We start from the raw sequence: 20,628 nt of genomic DNA on the forward strand, positions 1-20,628 counted from the left end.
TGTCCCCTTGGGCCGGGGTTGGGGTAGGGGGAAGAATACTACAGGAGTATTGCTACTATCTCACAGCTCCAGCGATTCCGGTTCAATCCCACCTAAAGGTGCTGAATGTGTGTGGAGTTTGGACTTTCCTCTGTGACTGTGTGGCCTCGATCAGGTGCTCTAGTTTACACCTGCATCCCAAAGACGCTGTGGTAGATTGACTGATTACTGCAGGTGGGTGTTGGGAGAGGTTTAGCCCTCATTTGGTGTGTGAGGGAGTTAGTTTATAGTGAAATGAAAGGGAGGGATGGGATTAATGATTGTTTCATGGGAGTCCAGTGTGGATATATGTGCAACCAATCTTGTGCAAATCTGTTCGGTCCAGAATAATGACCCGTGGTTGTCACCCATGCAGGGCTCTTTTACGCTTTCGAGGTCTAAGAATGTTTGGGGCCATTTATACTGAAAGTGCTCATGGTAAGAGAGTTGAGACCAATTGGGCATTGATTTAAGGTAGCCATGTTCACCAGCAGGGGCTCCGAAGTGTCCATCTTCCGGTAGATAAGTTTGCTTTGGAGTCATGCAGCGGAGAAACAGACTGTTGGGCCTACCATGTCCGTGCTAACATTCAGTCCCAGTTACCAGCACTTGGTCTGTAGCCTTGTACATTTGGCCAATTCAAGCACTTGTACTGTTACATCTAAAATGTGGACATCTCTGCCTCCACCCCTCACACAGGCGGTGAATTCTACAAACGTAGAATCCGAGCACCATAGGGGCGAAGAAAACTTTTCTATAAACCCTTCCTCATTTTACCGATTTTTCTTACAACCCAGAAAGAGACCATTGGGCTCATTGAGTCCATCCCATCCCCTGCTACCTTCTCACGTAATTTATTCTCCGCTCATACTCATCAACTCTATCACCCACCTTCTTACGAGGAATAATATAAATGGCCAATTAACCTACCAACCAGTACATCTTTAGGATGTGGGAGGGAACCAGAACATAAAACTTAAAATGTAGACCAGTACAGCACAGGAACAGGCTCTACATCCCACAATGTCGTGCTGAACTAATAGAGCTAGTGACACCTAGTCCCTTCAACCTGCACATGGCCCACATTCTCCATTCTCTGCATATTCACGTGCCTATCAAAGAGTCTCCTAAACACCTCTGTCTTATTTGTCTCTACCACTACCACATTCTAGGCACCTATCACTCTCTGTTTAAAAAAAAATACTTTGAACTTTCCCCTTCTCACCTTAAATATGCACTCTTTAGTATTAGACATGTTGACTCTGGGGAAAAAGAGATACTGGTTCTCCACTTTGTCTATGCCACTGATAATTTTATAAACTTCTATCATGTTCCCCTCAGTCTAGACAAATCAACCCTCATTTGTTCAGCCTCTGCTTAAAGGACATGATCTCTAATCCAGGCAGCCTCCCAGTAAACTTCATCTGCACCCACTCCAAAACCTCCACATCCGTTCTGTAATGGAACGACCAGAATTGAATGGGGGAAATCATAGGGAGAACATGCAGACTATATTTTCGGCATAGCGATGTGAGTTCCCATCCATCAACCCTCACCACTGACCACCAATCCTCACCACCGATGCTGTTTGGTCAAGCGGTCTGTGGTTGACTTACCTGTGCCGTGGTCCCATTGTCCAGTCATTCCTCTGTCTTCCAGTGCCCCACCCCATGGTACCCCAGTCCTCCTGCTACCCCTCTGGTATACCCACTGCTATATCAGGACCTGTTTCCTCCCAGCTCCCTCAGGAAGGTGGAGCCCATGGAGAGAAGACACTTGCATTCTTCTGCAGGTGCCTTTGTTGAATTTGGTTGCCAATCTTCATGAGGAGCAGCTTCCTCTAAACTGAGGCCACCTCCCCACTTTAATGTGCCCTGAATTTCGGGCCTACAATTGCATCTCAAACACCATTAGTCAGGTAGAATTTCTTTTTCAAATTCATAAAGGTAAAATAAAGAGCACACTTCCACTGATGAAAGGATATCTTCAGCCATATGAAAGACATCAAAGCAGACCAAAAACACCAGAAGGAGGGAGGACGGTGTCTGGTGGAGAGGAATGAGCAGAGGCCTGAACACTTCTCCCCAAAGAACATCATATCAAAAAAAATGCATCATTTGGATTGGTCAGGGTTTGCACAAGCCCTCAACTGAGGAACCAGTAGCAGTAGAAATGCTGGAAATATTCAGCAGGTCAGGCATCTGTAGTGAGAGAAGCTAGGTTAATGTTTCAGACCAAAGACGCTGTGAGGATTAAAGCAGGAAGAGAGGATGAGGTAATGGTGACTTGGAATGCTGTGTCTCTTTGAAAGCCCCAATAGAAAAGTCCAAAGGTGGAAAAGTCAATCAAATAACAACTTCTTAAGGTGAATAGGAGTTTGATACAAAGCATTTAAGTGCTCCCTGAAACCATCATTGTTTAAGTATTATCTCAAGCCTAATGGATTCCCCCTGTGAAACTTGTGCTGCTCGCGATTCTGTGTCAAGGGTTGTTAGACTGCCTGTCGTTCTGTTCTGACACTGGAGAAATGGGTTTCATCACAGGCCCAACCCAAGAACAGTTGCAGAACCACAGTTGGTGCACAACGATCGGTCACCCTCAATTAGCTGAAACATGTTTTGTCCTTTATTGTGTGAAGTCTGGAGAGCAAATTACAATCAAAGCCACCAATTAGAGAGCTTGTAATTTAGGATTCTGGAAGTTTTCTTCTTCTTATCTTATCTATCTTCCTTCACTATACTTCTCACCTTCACTCTTTCCTTCTATCTCTCTCTCCCTCGTCTGCTCTTCCTCTACACGCTCTTAACCTTCCCTCTCTTTGTGCCCATCTTTTGTTTTTTCTCTTTCCCCACTCTCTCACTCACCACCCTACTACTCTCTCCCCTCCCTCTCTTTATCAAGCCCCTTCTCTTTGCTCCTTCCCTCCCATCTCTTCTTCTCTTGCCTGGACCTTTCTCTGCTCCAACCTCTCTATCTCCTTGCTTTGCCAAAAGTGGGGGAGGGGAACGTCGACTCAGACCATGAGAGGCCTGCGTCAGGCATTTTCATGCCTTACAAGGCACAGATTGGAAGTCTGTGTGGGGCGCTACTCCTCGCACAGACTAGAGCAATGTGTGATCAAGTGCCTTGCTCAAAGGCACAAACACGCTGCCACAGCTGAGGCTCGAACTAGCGACCTTGAGATAACTAGACGAACACCTTAACCACTTGGCCACATGCCCAACACATTATGCTTTCCAAAAGAGAGGGCATAAATTAGAGTGAAAATGACTGGGAAGTTAGAGGATTGGGAAGCTTTTAAAAAAACAACTAAAATGCCATGGGAGAGAATTGATAAAATATGAGGGTAAGCTGGTCCATAATATTAAAGGGGATACCAAAAGTTTTTCTAGATTTATAAAGAGTAAAAGTGGGATGAGAGTCGACTGGTGGAAAATGATACTAGAGAGGGAGTAAAAGGGGACAAAGAAATGGTGGACAAACTGAATAAGTATTTTGCATCAGTCTTCACTGTGGAAGGCACTAGCAGTACGCCAGAACTTTGAGAGTGTCAGGGGGCAGAAGTGAGTGTAGTTGCTATTATTTAGGAGAAGGTGCTTGGGAAGCTGAAAGGTCTGAAGGTAGATAAGACACTTGGACCAGATGGACTACACCTCAGGGTTCTGAAAGAGGTGGTTGAAGAGATTGTGGAGGTATTAGTAATGCTCTTATAAGAATCACTGGATTCTGAAATGGTTCGAAGGAAGGTGAAAATTGCAACTGTCACTTCATTCTTCAAGAAGGGAGGGAGGCAGAAGAAAGGAAATTATAGGCCAGATAACCTGACTTTAGCAATTGGAAAGATGTTGGAACCCATTATTAAGGATGAGGTTTTGAGGTATTTGGAGGTGTATGATAAAGAAGGCCAAAGTCAGCATGGTTTCCTGAAGGGGAAACTTGCCTGACAAATATGTTTGAATTCTTTGAGGAAATACAAGCAAGATAGACAAAAGAGAGTCAGTGGATATTTTTTCAAAAGGCCTTTGACAAGGTGCCATGCATGATGCTGTTTAACAGGATAAGAGCCCACAGTATTACAGGGACAATGCTAGTATGGTTGGAAGATTGGCTGACTGGCAAGAGGCAAAGAATGGGAATAAAGGGGGTCTTTTCTGGTTGGCTGCTGGTAAATACTGGTGTTCCACAGCAGTTGGTATTGGGGTTGTTTCTTTTCATGTAATTTGTCAATCATTTGGATGATGGAATTGATGGTTTTGTGGCCAAATTTGCAGATGATACAAAGATAGGTGGAGGGGCAGATAGTGTTGAGGACCTAGACAGATTGGGAGAATGGACAAAGAAGTGGCAGACGGAATATAATATAGGGAAATGTGTGGTCATGCACTTTGGTAAAAGGAATGAAAGTGTAGACTATTTGCTAAACAGGGAGAAAATTCAAAAATCAGAGGTGCAAAGGGACTTGGGAGCTCTCGTGCAGGATTTTCCAAAGGTTAACTTGCAGGTTGAGTCAGTGGTAAGGAAGGCAAATGTATTGTTAGTATTCATTAGGAGGAGGGAGGAGAAGATGGCGGCACGACGCAGCGCGCGGCCGTTCCGAATGAATATCGATATGTGTAACTAGGGCTGCTGTGTACAATCCGGATTTGATGGGGACAGCCGTGAGAAAGCGCAGAGGGACATCTGGATTAACTCCTGAAATGCCTGCTTTGCTGCTGCTGCGACTGTGCGATCGAGAATCTCTGGAGACAAAGGCCCTAAATCCTCGGATTTGCGTATCGACTGTTGCCAGGGCCAGGGTCAAAATGCTCGGCAGAGATGGTGCTCGGTGCTTGGGGTCGAATAGGTGGTCGGAGGCTCGGAGTTTTTTGGATGGACTCAGAGTCGGACTGTGGTCGGATGCTTACGAGATGCTGCATCGGCAAGTTGGCGGCGCTGGAGGTTTACCGTCTGCGTGAGTTGATGGGACTTTCGAGAGACTCTGAGACTTTTACTGTGCCATGGTCTGTTTTTATCAAATTACGGTATTGCTTTGCACTGTTGTAACTATATGTTATAATTATGTGGGTTTTGTTAGTTTTTAAGTCGGTTTGTCATGTGTTTTCGTGATATCATTCTGGAAAAACATTTTTATCATTTCTTAATGCACGCATTACTAAATTATAATAAAAGGGGACTGCGTGTCCTCATAATCATAATAATCATTTTGAGAGGACTAGAATATAAGAGCAAGGATGTAATGCTGAGGCTTTATAAGTCATTGGTCAGACCACATGGAGTATTGTGAGGATCCAGAGGAGATTCATGAGAATGATTCTAGGAATGAAAGGGTTAACGTATGAGGGGTGTTTGATGGCTCTGCGCCTGCATTTGCTGGAGTTTAGAAGAATGAGGGGGATCTCATTGAAACCTATCGAATAATGAAAGGCCTAGAAGAGTAGATGTGAAGAGGATACTTCCTATAGTGGGTGAGCTTAGGACTAGCGGACACAGCCTCAAAATAGACAGGTGTCCATTTAGAACAGAGATGAGGAGGATTTTTTTTAGCTGGATGGTGGTGAATCTGGAATTCTTTGCCATGGGTGGCTGTGGAGGCGTCATTGAGTATACTTAAAGTGGAGATTAATAGGTTCTTGATTAGTCAAGTCATCAAAGGTTACAGGGAGAAGGCAGGGGAACGGGGTTGAGAGGGATGATAAATTAGCCATGATGGAATGGTAGAGAAGGTTCAATGGGCTGAATGGCCTAATTCTGCTTCTGTGTTGTTTGGTCCATTCCTCCTTTCCCAATACTCTTCTCCCTTTCGTCTTGCTTCCCTATTGTCATGGTATTTATACCCATAGTACTTGAACTTGATGCCCTCTCTTCTTTCTCTCTCTCACTCCTTCCGCTTTCTATCCTTCCCTCTCTCTATCCTTTGCTCCTCTCTCCCCTCTCCTTGCTGATCACCCTTCTCTCAATCTCCCCTTCTCCTTCTCCATCTCTTCATTATCCTCTGCCATCTTCCACCTACTCTTCCCCAATCCCTCTCTCCTTCCCTCTGCCTCTTTCCCACTTCCCTCCCCATCTCCTGTTTACCTTCTTTCTCTTTTCCCCTCCCCGTCTCCTCTGTCGCTCCCCTCCCTCCCCTCTCTTTCAATCTCCGTCTCAGTCAGAGTCTGTATTTTGAAATCAGAGCTGGCGAATACATAAGCAAAGAGACATGAAGTTTCCCAGAGCCAAAGGGGATGTAAAGTCAAGATTACAATCATATTCAGCCAAGAGCTTATTAAACATCAGGACAGGCTCGAGGGGCGAAGCACCTCCCCACCTCTTTCCCTCCCCCATCTCCCCTCTTACTACCCTTCACCCCTCCCTCCATCAACCTCTCCCTCTTCCCCCTCACCTTTTCTCCACCCTTCCTCACCGCTCTTCATGCTTCTCTCCTGCTTTCCTCTTCCTCCTCTCACCCCTTCATAATCTGTCTCCCTTTCACTCCCTCCAACCCCTTCCTTTCTTCTCTGCCCCCTTTGCTCTCTAAACTACTTCTGTCTCTACTGTACCTGCCCCCTCCCTCCCCACCTCTTTCTCTTTCTCTCTCCTTCTCTTTCTCCTTGTCCTTCTTCTTTCACCCTCTCCTTTTCTCCCTCCCCTTTCCCCTCATCCCCCTCCCTCTTAGTCTCTCACTCCACAACATTTAAAAGGCAACACACATAAACACACAACAAAGGCAACGCATATGTGTGTTGCTTGAAATTCCAGCATCTGCAGATTTCCTCATGTTTGCACATTTAAAAGGCACTTGGACTGAGTAGGTGGAGTGGAAAGATTTCGAGCGGTAAAGGCCAAATCTTGGCAAATGGATCTAGCTTAGATAAACATTTTGGTCAGCATTGACTGGCTGGGCCGAAGGGCCTGTTTCCATGCTGCATGACTCTATGACACTTCTTCCTTTCCATCTATCCCCCTCTCTCCACCTCTTCTTCACAACTCTCTCTTTGCCTGTTTCATCCCCTTCTTTGTGAACCCCTTCTCTGACATCCTCCTCTCTTCCTTCCAGTCTTCTCCACCTTGATCCTCCCCCCTTCTCCCCTTTCTCTCTGTACCCCCTCTCTCTCTTCCCTTCTACCTGCAACTTTCCTTCCTCTTTCTCTCTCTTTCTCGTTCTTCCCTTCCCTCCCCTCCCCTCCTTGGCTCTCAGCTGGATACTGGAATGGGCAATCTCACCAGCCGTCTGTGTTGTTGTGCGTGGGGTCTTGCTGTGCCATGTTTGGGCTGCACTGTTTCCTGCCTTACCACCGTGCCTATGATTGCCGGATAGGGCACCTCGGTGTAGCCTGAGGTCATGCAGTCACACGCCTTTCGATGGGATCTTGTTGATGAGGCAGCTGATGATATATGGATGGGAGAACGGAGGGTGAGTGCTTTGGAGTTTGCGGTGACGCCTGATGGAAATGGACAGGGCAGAAAACTCCGATAATTCGCCATCCCTGAGACTTCAGTTGTTCTGGACTGGTGGAATTTGCACACTGTTGGATGTGAGTCTGATCAGTAATAAACACGCCTCCATTTCCCTAAATCTTACACTTGACACAGTGGTTTAGTGAATTTCCTGAAAACTCAGTGAAGTTAAAGGGAACATCTGTGCTCACAGTGGCAAGCTCACACATGTTGCCGTCCCCAATCCCTCACCCGGCTCACGCCCTGATTCCTCTCCCCAGCCACGTTCGGACCCCTTTGGCTGGGTACCAGACCCAGGACGCCTGAGTTGAGCCAGAGTTTGCCTGCACCGGGCTTTGCACTGAGAAGTTAGAGTGTTTCCCCAGTGCAGGCAGGGGGTGTTCATCAGGCTGGGTGCGAGCCTGGCTGGATGAGGGAGAAGGAGTGCGGGCAGTGGAGGGTTAACAGAAAAGGGAGCCTGTTTCTCGGTGTGGGAAATGCAGAAGATAAAGCACAACTGCTGAGGGGAGGAGGCCAAGGGAAGGGGGCGGCTCCCCTCTCTCTTTGGTCCCGGAGCAGATGCAGAGAGAGGAGGGAGCGAGGGACAGACGGGTTTCCCAGACCTTCTGTGGGACGGCCAGCAAATTCCTCACGGCACGGGGATTTTACAGGACCACCCCCACCCCCCCCGACAAATCCAAGACCAGCCTCGGCGAGGAGTTTTTCATAGCCCTGGTCCCACCTCCCCTTGTCCACTGTTTCTATCCTGACACCCGGGCAGTGTGTTCGGTGCAGGGAATGTGTGCACCTCTGTCGGGACTCTGAGTGTCGCTCTGTGTGCCGGAATGGCAGGGAAGTTGCAGCTGGCCGTCTTCTGCCTGTCGCTGGTGTCCGTGGCGCAGGCTGCCAGCTGGTGGGACTGGTTCAAAGGAGCAGAGGAGGAGGACGAGAACACCACCGCCGCTACCATGGCGCCTGTCCCGGGACCTTCCTCCCAGCGGGACACAGCGAGCCCCAGCCCCTCCCCACCCACCGCGGGGGGCGAGAGCAGCCCCGGCCGGGACAACCTTGCCGGGGTGGAAACCAGGATACTGGACGTGGCCGAGGGCATCCAGGACCTGCTGCAGAGCTGGGACCAGCGAGGCGTCGAGACGCAGGGGCCGGTTGGGGTGCTGGCAGCAGGACAAGAGGATGCCAAGGGACCCCAGGCCAGTGCACCCTCTGTCCTGCTGGCACCCAGTGGGACTGCACCCACAGCAACAAGCGATTCCCTGGCAGACCAGACTCACGCTGCAGTGGAAACCCTGACACCCTCGCCCATCGCTCCCTCATCCACCTTCCCTTCCCTTCCCTCGTCCTCAACCACCCCCTCCTCCCCTCCCTCCCTCTCAACCACCCCACCTTCATCCACGACCCCCTCAAGCCCTTCCCACTCGGTGAGTCGCACAGTCGGGCCTGGCGCCTCCTCAACTCGCCCAACCGCCAGTCAGCAGTTGGGCCAGTCCAGCCAACTGGACGCCACGCCCCGGTCAGAGAGCCCGTTAACGAAGAGACGCTGTGACTCCCGCTGTCCAGGTAGCCTGCTCCAGACGCTGCTGCACCCCGCTGCACCACCGGCCGCTGATGCGAGGAGAGGCGGGCCTCTCACAACCAGTGTTTCCATTTGGGGTCCCTCGCCCGAGTCGCGGAAGAAGGGTCTGGAAGCCGTGACTGGTGGATCAGTGACCGGCCCCCGCCGAGCCTCACCGACGGACAGCCCGGTGCATGAAGCCACCCACTCGCGAGTGGCAACGCCTCCAACTAATCAGCTATCCCATGATGCTCTAGAGGGTGGCCGCAACATGGCGGACAGGCAGGGTGGGGACTTGAGTGATGGCCAATCTCTCCTCAGCGATTGGGGCACCGAGGCTCCGTCTAGGCATGATGGGATAGTGCCGGATAACTTAAACCTAGCTAACAGGCTGGTATTTAATCACAGTATAACTAATGGTGAGCTGGGCCCCTCTGTTGCTGCTGTGGGAGCTACGCTGTATCTACTAACCCCAACTAAGGCTCCGGTGCTGGTGGCTGCTTTAGAACCTCGCTCCGGTTGGACTGTGACTGTCTCGGCACCTCCTGGACCCTCCGACTGCGCTCCGCTGCCTGCCGCCTTGAAATTCTGCCGCAAGCTGGGCCACGGGAGCTCTCGGCTGCCCGACCACCTCCAGCAGGCCAGCGCAGCAGAACCTCGGGAGTCCCTGGTGGGCCTGGGCCACCTGTTGTCCTCCCACTGCCACCCAGCCCTGGAACCTTTCCTCTGCCTACTGCTGGCACCAAGGTGCGACTCCCCTCCCCGCCCACCTCCTTGCCGGGGCTTCTGCGAGTCCGTGCGGGACAGTTGCTGGACTGAGTTAGTGGGCACTGGCCTCCTGCTGCCCTGTCACTCTCTCCCCAATGAAGAGGAAGGGTATGGGTGCCTGTCCCTCAATGATAGCCGAGGTAAACCAACTCACGAACAAAAAAAAAATTACCCCCCCTGCTTGGATGCCTGAGAGAGACTCAGTGTATTGTCTTAACAGGGAGAGCACAGAGACTTTTAAGTACTTGCTAAGGTATTTATAAGTGGTACTCAGCGACAGCTTGGATTTGTATCCTGTCTTTAATGTAATACATCTCCGGTCTAACAAGTTTTAACACAGAGGAGCAGGGTTTGCTTGGTGGTGGTGGGGGTGGGGGGTGGTCTTAAAGGAAAAGAGAGAGGTGGAGAGGTTTAAAAGTGTAGGTTCAGAGGCTGCTGGCTCTGCAAATGGTAGCACGGTCACTGACAATGGAATGAGGAAAATATGGAGGGGTAAAAGCATTTGACAGGTTGGTAGGTAGAATAAAATACTCCTGGAGCTTTTGCTTGTTGGAATTGCTGCAGGAAGACGTTGCAATACACGGTTTGTAGCGGTAGTGTTGCAGTTTTGTTTTTAGAAGTTCAGGAGTGCCTGGCTAAACAAATTGCTGAAACAACAGAATATGATGAAAATGATTCCTCTCATTAGTGGATTAGAGGCGACAGTGTAGCAACCTGGGTGTAGAAATTCTGTATAAAGGTATGTGTGTGTGTCCAGAGAGTGGGGGATGTAAACACGTGCCTGTGATCAGAAAGTGATTACCCCTCAACCCCCGAACCAGGGTGGATAACCTCACTCACCCCAACACCGAAATGATTCCACAACCTATAGACTCACTTGCAAGCACTCTTCGACGCATTCTCAATATTTATTATCTATTTATTTATTAGTAATTTGTTTTTCTTTTGTATAGCATTTGCGCACTTTGTTGTCTTTTGTACATTGGTTGTTTGTCTGTCTTTGTTTGCGTATGGTTTTTTATTGATTTTAGAAACATAGAAAACCTACAGCACAAAACAGGCCCTTCGGCTCACAAAGTTGTGCCGAACATGTCTCTACCTTAGAAATTGCTGGACTTCCCCATAGCCCTCTATTTTTCTGAGCTCCGTGTACCCATCCAAAAGTCTCTTAAAAGACCCTATCGTATCCGCCTCCACCACCGTTGCTGGCAGCCCATTTCACGCACTCACCACTCTGCGTAAAAAACTTGCCCCTGACATCTCCTCTGTACCTACTCCCCAGCACCTTAAACCTGTGTCCTCTTGTGGCAACCATTTCAGCCCTGGGAAAAAAGCCTCTGACTATCCACACAATCAATGCCTCTCATCATCTTATACACCCCTATCAGGTCACCTCTCATCCTCCGTCGCTCCAAGGAGAAAAGGCCGAGTTCACTCAACCTGTTTTCATAAGGCATGCTCCCCAATCCAGGCAACATCCTTGTAAATCTCCTCTGCACCCTTTCTATGACTTCCACATCCTTCCTGTAGTGAGGTGACCAGAACTGAGCACAGTACTCCAAGTGGGGTCTGACCAGGGTCCTATATAGCTGCAACATTACTTCCCGGCTTATTGTGTTTCTTAGCATTTACTGTGAACACCTGCAAGAAAATAAATCTCAGGGTTGTACATGGTGACATACATGTGCTTTGATAATAAATTTACTTTGAACTTTGAAAAGGTGGGTGTGTAAGAAGAATGTAGATGCTTTGGAAACCAGGGGTATGTAAGGAGTTGGGTGTATGTGTGTGTCTGGTTGATGCGGGTGTGTCAGGAGGTCGTGAATGTGTCGGTGTATTGGGGGAATATGGGGAAGGATTGTGGGTGTGCCAGGAGGGTGTAGTGTGTAAAGAGTCTGTGCTTAGGTGTGGCAGGAAGATGTGGGTCTGTGGATGTGTACGTGTGTTAGGAGAACTGAACAAGATACTGAGAAACACAAATCAAGGTCTGCAGCAAACCTGACCAGATCACTCCAGTTATGGAGTTGTTTGAAAATCTTTCTGCTCAATGCTGCCAAGTTTCATCAAACCTTTCTTTAATTCAAGTGCTTGCTGAGACAGCTGTTGGCTGAAGGTTTCAAACTGGGCCAGCAAACAGCTGAACATCTGCCGCTTGGGTTAATCCTGATCCAAGCAAGGCGTTCCCTGGCAGAGCAGCGTTGAGCGGGATTCATCCGTGACGGGCAACCTGCCGCTTGTCCTGTGCGTGAGCCAAGCTGCGGTTCCATTGATAACGGGGAGTTTGGGACGGGAGGAAGGAAATTCCATCTTCTCCCTGTGGCTGTGCGGCTTTCCACCTGGTGTGCCAGTTACCACTGACCAAAGCCATGCCTGTTGGGGGGGGGGGGCGTAATTGGCCACAGTGGGTTGGTCGTGATCTGTACTTGAGCAGTAGAATCCGGGGAGTGGATGGGAATGTGGGGAGAATAATTAGCAGGGAAAAATTAGTAGGGAAATGAGATTACACTGTAGACTGTCAGAGATCTGATGGGCCTTATGCCTCTCTCTGTGTTTCAATGAAATCTGAAAAGGTGTACACAGCAGACAGTAAATCTCTGTGTGACTTTACTGTATTCTTTCCAATTTCACCCTATTAGTCACGCTGGGATTAGTTGTCACCTATTTGGTCTTAGTTTTATCTCTCATCGCCTGTTGCACTTGTCTCCAAAGGTTTTCTGAAGAAACACATATCCAGGTCTGTATAAATCCTGAACAAATCACAACAGATATGGAATTGCTGGGAATGTGACTTTTCACTTTGTTTTCCCCAACCCCCCTCACCTAGCTCCACCTATTACCTTCTAACTTGTACTCTTATAACACACTGGAGGAACTTAGCAGGTCGGGCAGCATCCGTGGAAAAGATCGGTTGACGCTTCGGGCCGGAATGTCCTGACGAAGGGTTCCGGCCCGAAGCGTCAACCGATCTTTTCCACGGATGCTGCCCGACCTGTTGAGTTCCTCCAGCGTGTTGTGAGTGTTGCTTTGACCCCAGCATCTGCAGATTATTTTGTGTTTACAACTTGTACTCTTCCTCCCCCACCTCCTTATATTGGCTGCTTTTCCCTTCCTTCTCAGTCCTGGTGAAGGGTCTCAATCCAAAATGTCGACAGTTTATTCCTCTCCATAGGTGCTGTCTGACCTGCTGAGTTCCTCCGGCATTTTGTGTGTCTGTGTTACTCTGGATTCACAGCATTTGCAGAATCTCTTGCGTTCCTGATGAAACGGGAGGTTGTAGTTCTTAATTTTTAAACCAGCTGCTGTAACAAAGTGACTGACCCTGTCCAGGGAGATAGCCGTGGGGCCTGAGTCACGAGTATGGTTGCCCGAGAGGTTTGGGTGTGAATTGCTGGTCCTGGGTTGGAGTGGGAGACCTCGGTAAAAGCAGTTGCTGCAACCCCCATGTAATTGAACTGGCGATGCACAGAGACAGCTACTGTGCACAGTGGGGCTTCATGCCATGAAACATTCCATACTTCAACAGTGGAAGGGAATGCCACAAGATTAAAATCGTAGAAGTGTGAAAAGGCCAAAATCTGCAGCTGTTTGACATGCAAAATTCCACTGCGTTTTGGCATTGAATGCTTCAAAAACAGAAGGACACTTCAGTTTCTAACGCTTCTTGAGGTTAGATGAGGGATCCATCCTACCTGGCCACTACCAGCAAGTTCTGGCCAGTTATCTTCTTCCAGAAGCTAAAATAGACCAAACCTACTGGAATCGGAACCAAAAGACAGAACACTGCAGGAGCTCGGTGGGTGGAGCAGCGTTGGTGGATGTAAAAGGTGCAGGTGGACATTTTGGGCTGGGAAGAGGAAGAATAGCCAGTGTAGAGTGGTACAAGAGGTTGGGGTTAGGAGTAGAGGTTGTTGGGTGATAGGTAGAGCCAGACAGGAGGGAATGACAGGCAGATGGAACCAGGAGAAATGGAGGGGGGGGTGTGGGGGGGGGGTCTGCCCGTCACCTACCAGCCTCTGACCCACCTAATTCCACTTCTCTGCACAGGGGGCCTCGGTAATCCTGGTTGAGTTTCCCCACCCCTCCTCCAACACCTTTGATCATCTGGCCAATCCCTGCCCATCCTGATCCCCTCCTACTGGATCTCGGCTCTTGACAACAAGAAGAGCATGTGGATTAAGGGTAGGGCCCGAGAGTGGAAATGCAGGGTGGAGTCGTAGAGTACCACTCAATTAGACCCTGTACCGGCTGTTTGATTTGGCCTAGGAGCAGTACTAGGCCCTTCTGTTCAGCCATTCAGGTATGGCTAATAACTCTTAACCCACTTACCAATCAAGAACCCATAAATCTCTGGCCTAAATACACCCAATGACCTGGCCCCCACAACTCTCTGTGGTAATGAATTCACCAGAACTCATCCAATTTCTAAATGGACATCGAGCCCATGACACTAACTCACTACTTTTTATTTCGGGTCTTTTTTGACTATTTGTTTTAACATAACTATTTAATAGACACATACATATACTTACTGCCATTGTTTTTTCCTCTATATTTATATATCGTGTGTTTCACTGTACTGTTAACAAATTTCACAACGTACGCCAGTGATACTAAACCTGATTCTGATTTTCAAAAGCAACTTGTGTATCTACTTCAGGCAATAAAAAACCTTCTGACTATAAGAACTCCTCCCATTAAAAACATAACAACTTTATCAATCTCATGCACTGGTTCTTCAGTTAATTACTTTAAATGTCTCCTCTTTTTACTATCTTCCCCTCTCTCTATCAAAACTCCTCATACTTCTGTCTAAATCTACCTTGCATCTTTTCTGCTGTTGAGATGGCAATGAATATTCCTCACGAGGGTCACTGGAAGAATGCCGAGCAGTGTGGCTTCCCATACTGTTGAATGAAACACTATTGTCCATCTCCTTTGGCATTGTGCGTAGAGGCTGTATGAAGTTGTCAGTGAAGGAGGGAAGGATGTCTTAAAAACAGCCCTTTCCTCGGTCCAGGACGTTTCAAGAAGTTTCCTTGTCAATGAAGTACTTGTTAAGGTTTAGTCCCCATTGTAGGACATAGCCAATTTGCAAATAGATGACTGAGACAAGATCCACAGAAAGCCGTTTTTATGAGAAATAACTATTTGTTTCAGATGGTGGATAACTCACCTGTTGGTCTTCCAAGTAAAGTCCTGGGTACTTTTATGAGGGCAGGGCACCTCTTAGTTAAGCAACTCTTCCTTACGTTTATGTATCACTGATCGAGCGATTGCTATAGATTGCCAGTAGTGTTTAGATCAATGGGAGACCCTGGCGGGGGAGTTAATGAGAAAGTGATGACATTAAAATCGGATCAGTGTAGGATTAGTGTAAAAGGATGTTTAAACGGTCTGTGTGGGCCCGTCTCTGCTGCTGTGCCTCAGAATTCGTGACCTCCTGACTCTGAGTGCTATTGACTGAGCCACAGCTGAACAGAGTTAGATGAAAAACGAACAATTAAATGCCTATGCACAGATACAACTATTTCCCAGTGACAGTTTGGAATCTCATGGGTCAGCAGTAAGAGTGGTGTGCAAGGATGATGTGAAAATGTACAGTGAAATATTTGGTTCTGACTGATTGCTGTAAAAGTTCTGTTTCCCAGTTGGTATTAGTTTATTATATGAAACATGCCACAATTTAGTAATGGAGGTGATGACCACAAAGTCTGATATGTAGATGTGTAATTCCTTTCAAACCAGTTACACAAAGTTGTATCACACGCACAGCTTCTGTGTTTCAAAGACAAGAGATGGATTTTAGGGTCCATATTTAACAAAGGGAAAAGCTGGAGGCTGAAGGCACAATGAGAAGAACTAAGTGGGGAAACAGCGAAGGTGCAGAGATCGTGCAGGATTGTAGGCCTCAGGAGGCTGTAGAAGGAATAGAAATGGAGAACAGATTCTGGATCAGGATCCTGGCTGCCCCTGGAACTGATGGCCTGAATGTTTCAGGTATGGACGAACAAGCCCGGCCTTCGGTTTGTTACAAGTGTAGTCACTCGCTGAGTATGTACAGGCCCGTGCTGTAGTCCAGCACCCCAAGCTCCACCCAGGAAATGGCGAGCCTTCTGATGACGTGCTGCTTCAGGAGGAGCAGGATCACCCTAACAGGAGCTTTTTGATTTCCACGTTTAATGACTTTCTGAGGACCACAGCTCTCGGAGATCTCTGCATCTTTGTTTTCCTTTTCACCTAATTCTTCCCGTTGTGCCTTCAGCCTCCAGCTCTGAAATCCATATCCTTCTCCCTTTGTTTAAGATGGTCTTTGAAGCTGTGCGTGGGGTATAACTTTGTGTAACTGGTTTCAACTGAGCCTTGCACTTTGCTCTGTTGGCACGTCTCATATTAGTTTTCTTGGTTATCCTTGGTCATTAAACAGACATTCACTGTTCTCCGTCCCTTCAAGTGATGAACGATGAGAGCTTCACCTTTAGTCATCAAGTCATAGAGAATTACAGCATGGAGACAGGCTGTTTGCTATCCCGAGTCTGTGCTGACCATTAACCATCAATTTACATTAATTTTACATTCAGGAAGGGTAAGATGAGGGATCACAAACCAATCCTCGTAGAGGGACCAGAAGTGGAGAGGGTGAGCAATTTCAAGTTCCTGGGTGACAGTATCTCTGAAACCTAACATGGATGCAACACACCAATGCAGCTACAAAGTAGGCAAGACAGCAGTTATATTTCATCAAGAGTTGGAGGAGATTTGGTTTTTCAACTAAAGCACTTGAAAACTTCTGCAAATGTACGATGGAGAGCATTCTGACAGGTTACGTCACTCTCTGGTTGCGGGGGGTGGGGGGGGGCTACTCCACAAGATCAAAATAAGTTGCAAAAACTTGTAAAATTAGTCATTTCTACCTCGGTCATGGATACCAGCCTCTGCTCGTTTCCAAGGCATCTTCAAGGAGCCGTGCCTTAGGAAGGCAGCATCCATCATTAAGGATCCCCATCACCCTCTTACATACTGGTACGAAGCCTGAAGGTACACATTCAGTGATTCAGAAACAGCTTCTTCCCTTCTCCCATCCGATTTCTGAACGGACATTGAATCCTTGGACACAATCTCACTACCTTTTTATTTCCGTTACTTTGCACTAACTTTAACTTAACTATTTAATAGACATATATATACTAGGTAACTCAGTTTTTTTCTTATTTATTTATATCATGTATTTCATTGTACTGCTGCCATAAAGTTAACAAGTCTCATGACATATGTCAGTGTTACAGACATCCCACCTCCCCTGGAAGTTCCGGGAGTCTCCCGCATATTAGTAGTGGTTCCCTGATGCCCGCAAATTATATACAATATCCCGGAAATCAATTTTTTGAGAACGAGTGAGAGAGTGCGAGAGCAAGAGAGAGAGCGCGAGAGCAAGAGAGAGCGTGAGAGAGCACGAGAGAGAGAGAGAGAGAGAGAGAGAGAGAGCCTAAGAGCAAGAGAGAGCGTGCAAGAGCGAGAGAGAGAGCATAAGAGAGAGCAAGAGTGTGAGAGAGAGAGAGAGGGAGTGTGCCATGGGAGAGTGTTCCAAAAAAAGAAAATACAAAACGAACGTCACCCCAGACTACCCTAAAGTGTACCCCTGCCTAATAGGGGTCAAAATAATGACAGTGTTGCTCGCTGCGCTGTTTGCAACAGTGACTTTTCTATTGCCCATGGTGGGTTAAGACTGTAAAAGACATGTTGAGGTGAGTTTAACAGGTGTCATTCGTTCATTAGCATAGCTAACATTATTTAAACTAGCTGGCTAGCTGCTAAGGAGCTACTCTATTGCAGACATCCCACCTCTCCTGGGAGTTCCAGGAGTCTCCCGCAAAATGGTGGTGCTACATCCCTGAAATGAGTTTTTCCAGGGTGGGATGTCTGGTGTTATTAAATCTGGTTCTGACATTAATGCCTTTTATTTTAAATTCTCCCCATGTATTCCCATCAACTCTTCCCAGCAATGAACTAACCTAGCAGCCCACACATTTTTGGGATGTTGGAGGAAACTGGAGTACCCAGTGTTCACAAGGAGGGAGTACAAACTCCATGGAAGCAGTGCCCTAGGTCAAAGCCGGAGCTGGGTGTCTGGTGCTGTGAGGCAGCAGCTCCAGCTGTACCAGTGTACTGCTCTAAAGTACAAACCATTGCAAGGCAACAAGCACTAGTGACCTCAAGCTTGCCAGGACAAGAGCCATTGTAGGAGATAATACAGGGAGCAAGGCTGGAGTTAGCCAATAGGATGGATTTGGTGTAACATGGCTGCATAGCTATGTAGTGACACAGTTCTATTTTGTTTTCAACAAGGAAGTTTCTTTGCCAGCAATTAAGTGGGGGAGAAGCAGAAATTGTTCTGATGAATTGGGTTGTTAAAGGATTATAGTTTTTCCTGCTCCAGAATTGCTCTTTTACACATGATGAATTTTCCCAAGGTTAAGAAGTCTTGAACTACCCTGTACCGGCTGTTTGATTTGGCCATGTTAGTGTTCTTGAAATCGAGCATCTGTCACTAACCAGCGTGCTGCAGAGACAGATTTTCTTTCCCATGCAAAGTTACTCAGAGAGAACGATCGCTGGCGGCTCTCACCTCTTCAGTATGTCTGTCACAGTGATTTATTGGTGTTGTGGGAAATCGGTCACTTCCCTGGTGGCTTTTTAGTAGATTCTCTCTTGTGCTCTCCTCCCCCACTTCTGCCTGTCTATCTTTCCCTCTCTCTACATACATATGTATATCCAGATTTCTACTGTACTCTCTCTCTCACCCTCTCTCCATCTCTGATCCATTCTCTCTCCTCCCTCTCTTCCCTTTTCACATTCTCTCTCCCACCTCCAATCCACCCCTCTTCCTTCTCCTTCTCCCTCTTCCCTCATCCTACTCCTCTCTCCCCCTTTTCCATCCTTCCCCAACCTATACCTCACCCCTCTTTTCCTTCCTCTCCATTTCCCTCTTTCCTCGTTTAACATTTTCTTTTGTAGCTTTAACTTTCCTTTGGACCAAAATTGTCCCATACAATCTATAATCCATATTGATTTTTTTTGGCAAAAGTCAGAAGAAATGGATATGCACACAGTTGAATATTGTTTGCCTACGTTGACGTTGCTTGGCATGTGCCCGCATAAATTTCTGATGCCAGGGTACCATGGGATTGATCAGCCTGTTCCTAGGTTGTGTGCATGGTGAAGGCTAATGAGTTACTGCCCTGGTCATTAGCAGGTGACCTTGCGGTTGAAGGACGTATTGGGGAGCTTAGAGATACGAGGCTGCGTATGCTGGAACTGGAGCAAAATCATGAAGGATGCAGCATGTCAAGTAGCATCTGTGAAACGAGAAACAGAGATAATTTTGGTTTGGGGACACGTAATTCTGTTTCTCTCTCCAGGGATGCTGACTGTGCTTAGCAGTTCGCTGGTCTTGTTTCCAATTTCCAGCATCTTCATTTTTTTTTGTTTGATTGAGAGGTTCCGTCTCTCTCCATTTCCTTGTTTTCCCAAACATGGTTGAGTTAGTGTCACTTGTGCCTATGAGGGTGTCACGATTCTCGCAGTTGGTCTGGGCCGACTCTCTGCCGTAGTACAAAAGTGTGGCCACCAGGTTGCTCCCTTCCTCTCAAACACACCACTTCGAAGAAAAGCAGAGGAATTTTCCCGCAGAGACCTGTCCAATACTTATCCCTCAAAACTGAAACTGATTATCCAGTGCGTGGCTTTTAAAGACCTTGCCATACAAATCCTTGTGTGATTGTAAACAATAGCAATGCTGCTGGTAGAGTTGCTACTTCACAGTGCCAGGGACCCGTGTTCAACCTGACTTGGGTGCCAGCTGTGTGAAGTCTGCACATTCTCCCTGTGACTGTGTGGGTTTAGCTCGGGCGCTCTCCCACAAGCCCAAAGACCTGTGGGCTGCAGGGTTAATTGGTGTGAAAATGAGTGATAGGAGTGAATGGGAGTTGATGGGAAGGTGGACAGATTAAGAAAATCAGATGAATGAAGGATGAGTGTCAGTGTGTGGTTGATGGTTTGCATGGACTTGTTGGGCCGAAGGGCCTGTTTCTGTGTTGTTTGTCTCTGCAATTCTACTTCAAGAGCTCTTGACATCTCTGAAAGCTATAAAGGTTTGTTGCCGTTTGCAGTCTCTCCCCTTGTTTTGAGGAATGCATTGGAAAGGTTGGAGGTAGGAGACTCTGTGACTCTAGGACAAAAAGGCATAGAGCCCATTTGGGCCTAGCCGTGCCAGAGCAAAGTTCTTCTCAGACAAAACAGTGGAAATCTGCAGCTCTCCCCACAAAAGCACTGCTGCTTTGAGATCTCCGCAGCTGTTGTGTTGGATTTCTGTCTGGCAGGCATGACAAAGGAAAGGTGGGTCAATGGAGCAGAATTGACCTCCATCTCTGTGAAAAGCCTCCTGCTGTTTCTGTCCTCCATCACAGTGACAGCGATGAGACTGTAGCTGCCCTACTAAGTACGGGCTTCACACTTCAGTCCACCCAGCTCTCCCTTTGCACTGGAGTCAATGGACTGAGGCCCACTGCTTTATACTGTGGTCCAGGTGTAGCAGTAATCTAGTAATCTCTAGTTATGTATCTCAGTGGGCTGATAGGCATTGGGGGGGGGGGTGGTGACAGTGGATACTAGACAGGGTCCCATCTCCACTTGGTGCTGACGAAAATCTTTGAGCTGAAACGTGAACTCAGTTTCACTCTTCACAGATGCTGCTTGGCCTACTGAACGTTTCCAGCATTTTCTGTTTTTATTTCAGACTTCCAGCGTCTGTAGATTTTTTTTTAATATTCTCCTCTCCATTTCTCCCGCTTCCAGCCTTC

General features: G+C 47.7%; 1 protein-coding gene across 4 annotated transcripts in view; it reads left to right on the top strand.

Moving 5' to 3' along the window:
• LOC140199377 (collagen alpha-1(XVIII) chain-like) overlaps positions 1-20,628 on the top strand; it is a 295,614-nt gene that overhangs the window by 141,476 nt on the left and 133,510 nt on the right. The window contains exon 1 of one of the 4 annotated variants that reach the window (XM_072261363.1): positions 8,022-9,009. The exons of 2 other annotated variants lie outside the window; for them this stretch is intronic. In XM_072261363.1, coding sequence (XP_072117464.1) covers positions 8,280-9,009 — 730 coding nt within the window. In that variant the 5' untranslated portion in view covers positions 8,022-8,279. Of the gene's footprint in view, positions 1-8,021; positions 9,010-9,158; positions 9,913-20,628 lie in introns of those variants that run through there. One more of the 4 variants, XM_072261364.1, reaches the window with a different exon arrangement.

Source organism: Mobula birostris, chromosome 6 (assembly GCF_030028105.1).
Source record: "Mobula birostris isolate sMobBir1 chromosome 6, sMobBir1.hap1, whole genome shotgun sequence".
NCBI lineage: Eukaryota > Metazoa > Chordata > Chondrichthyes > Myliobatiformes > Myliobatidae > Mobula > Mobula birostris.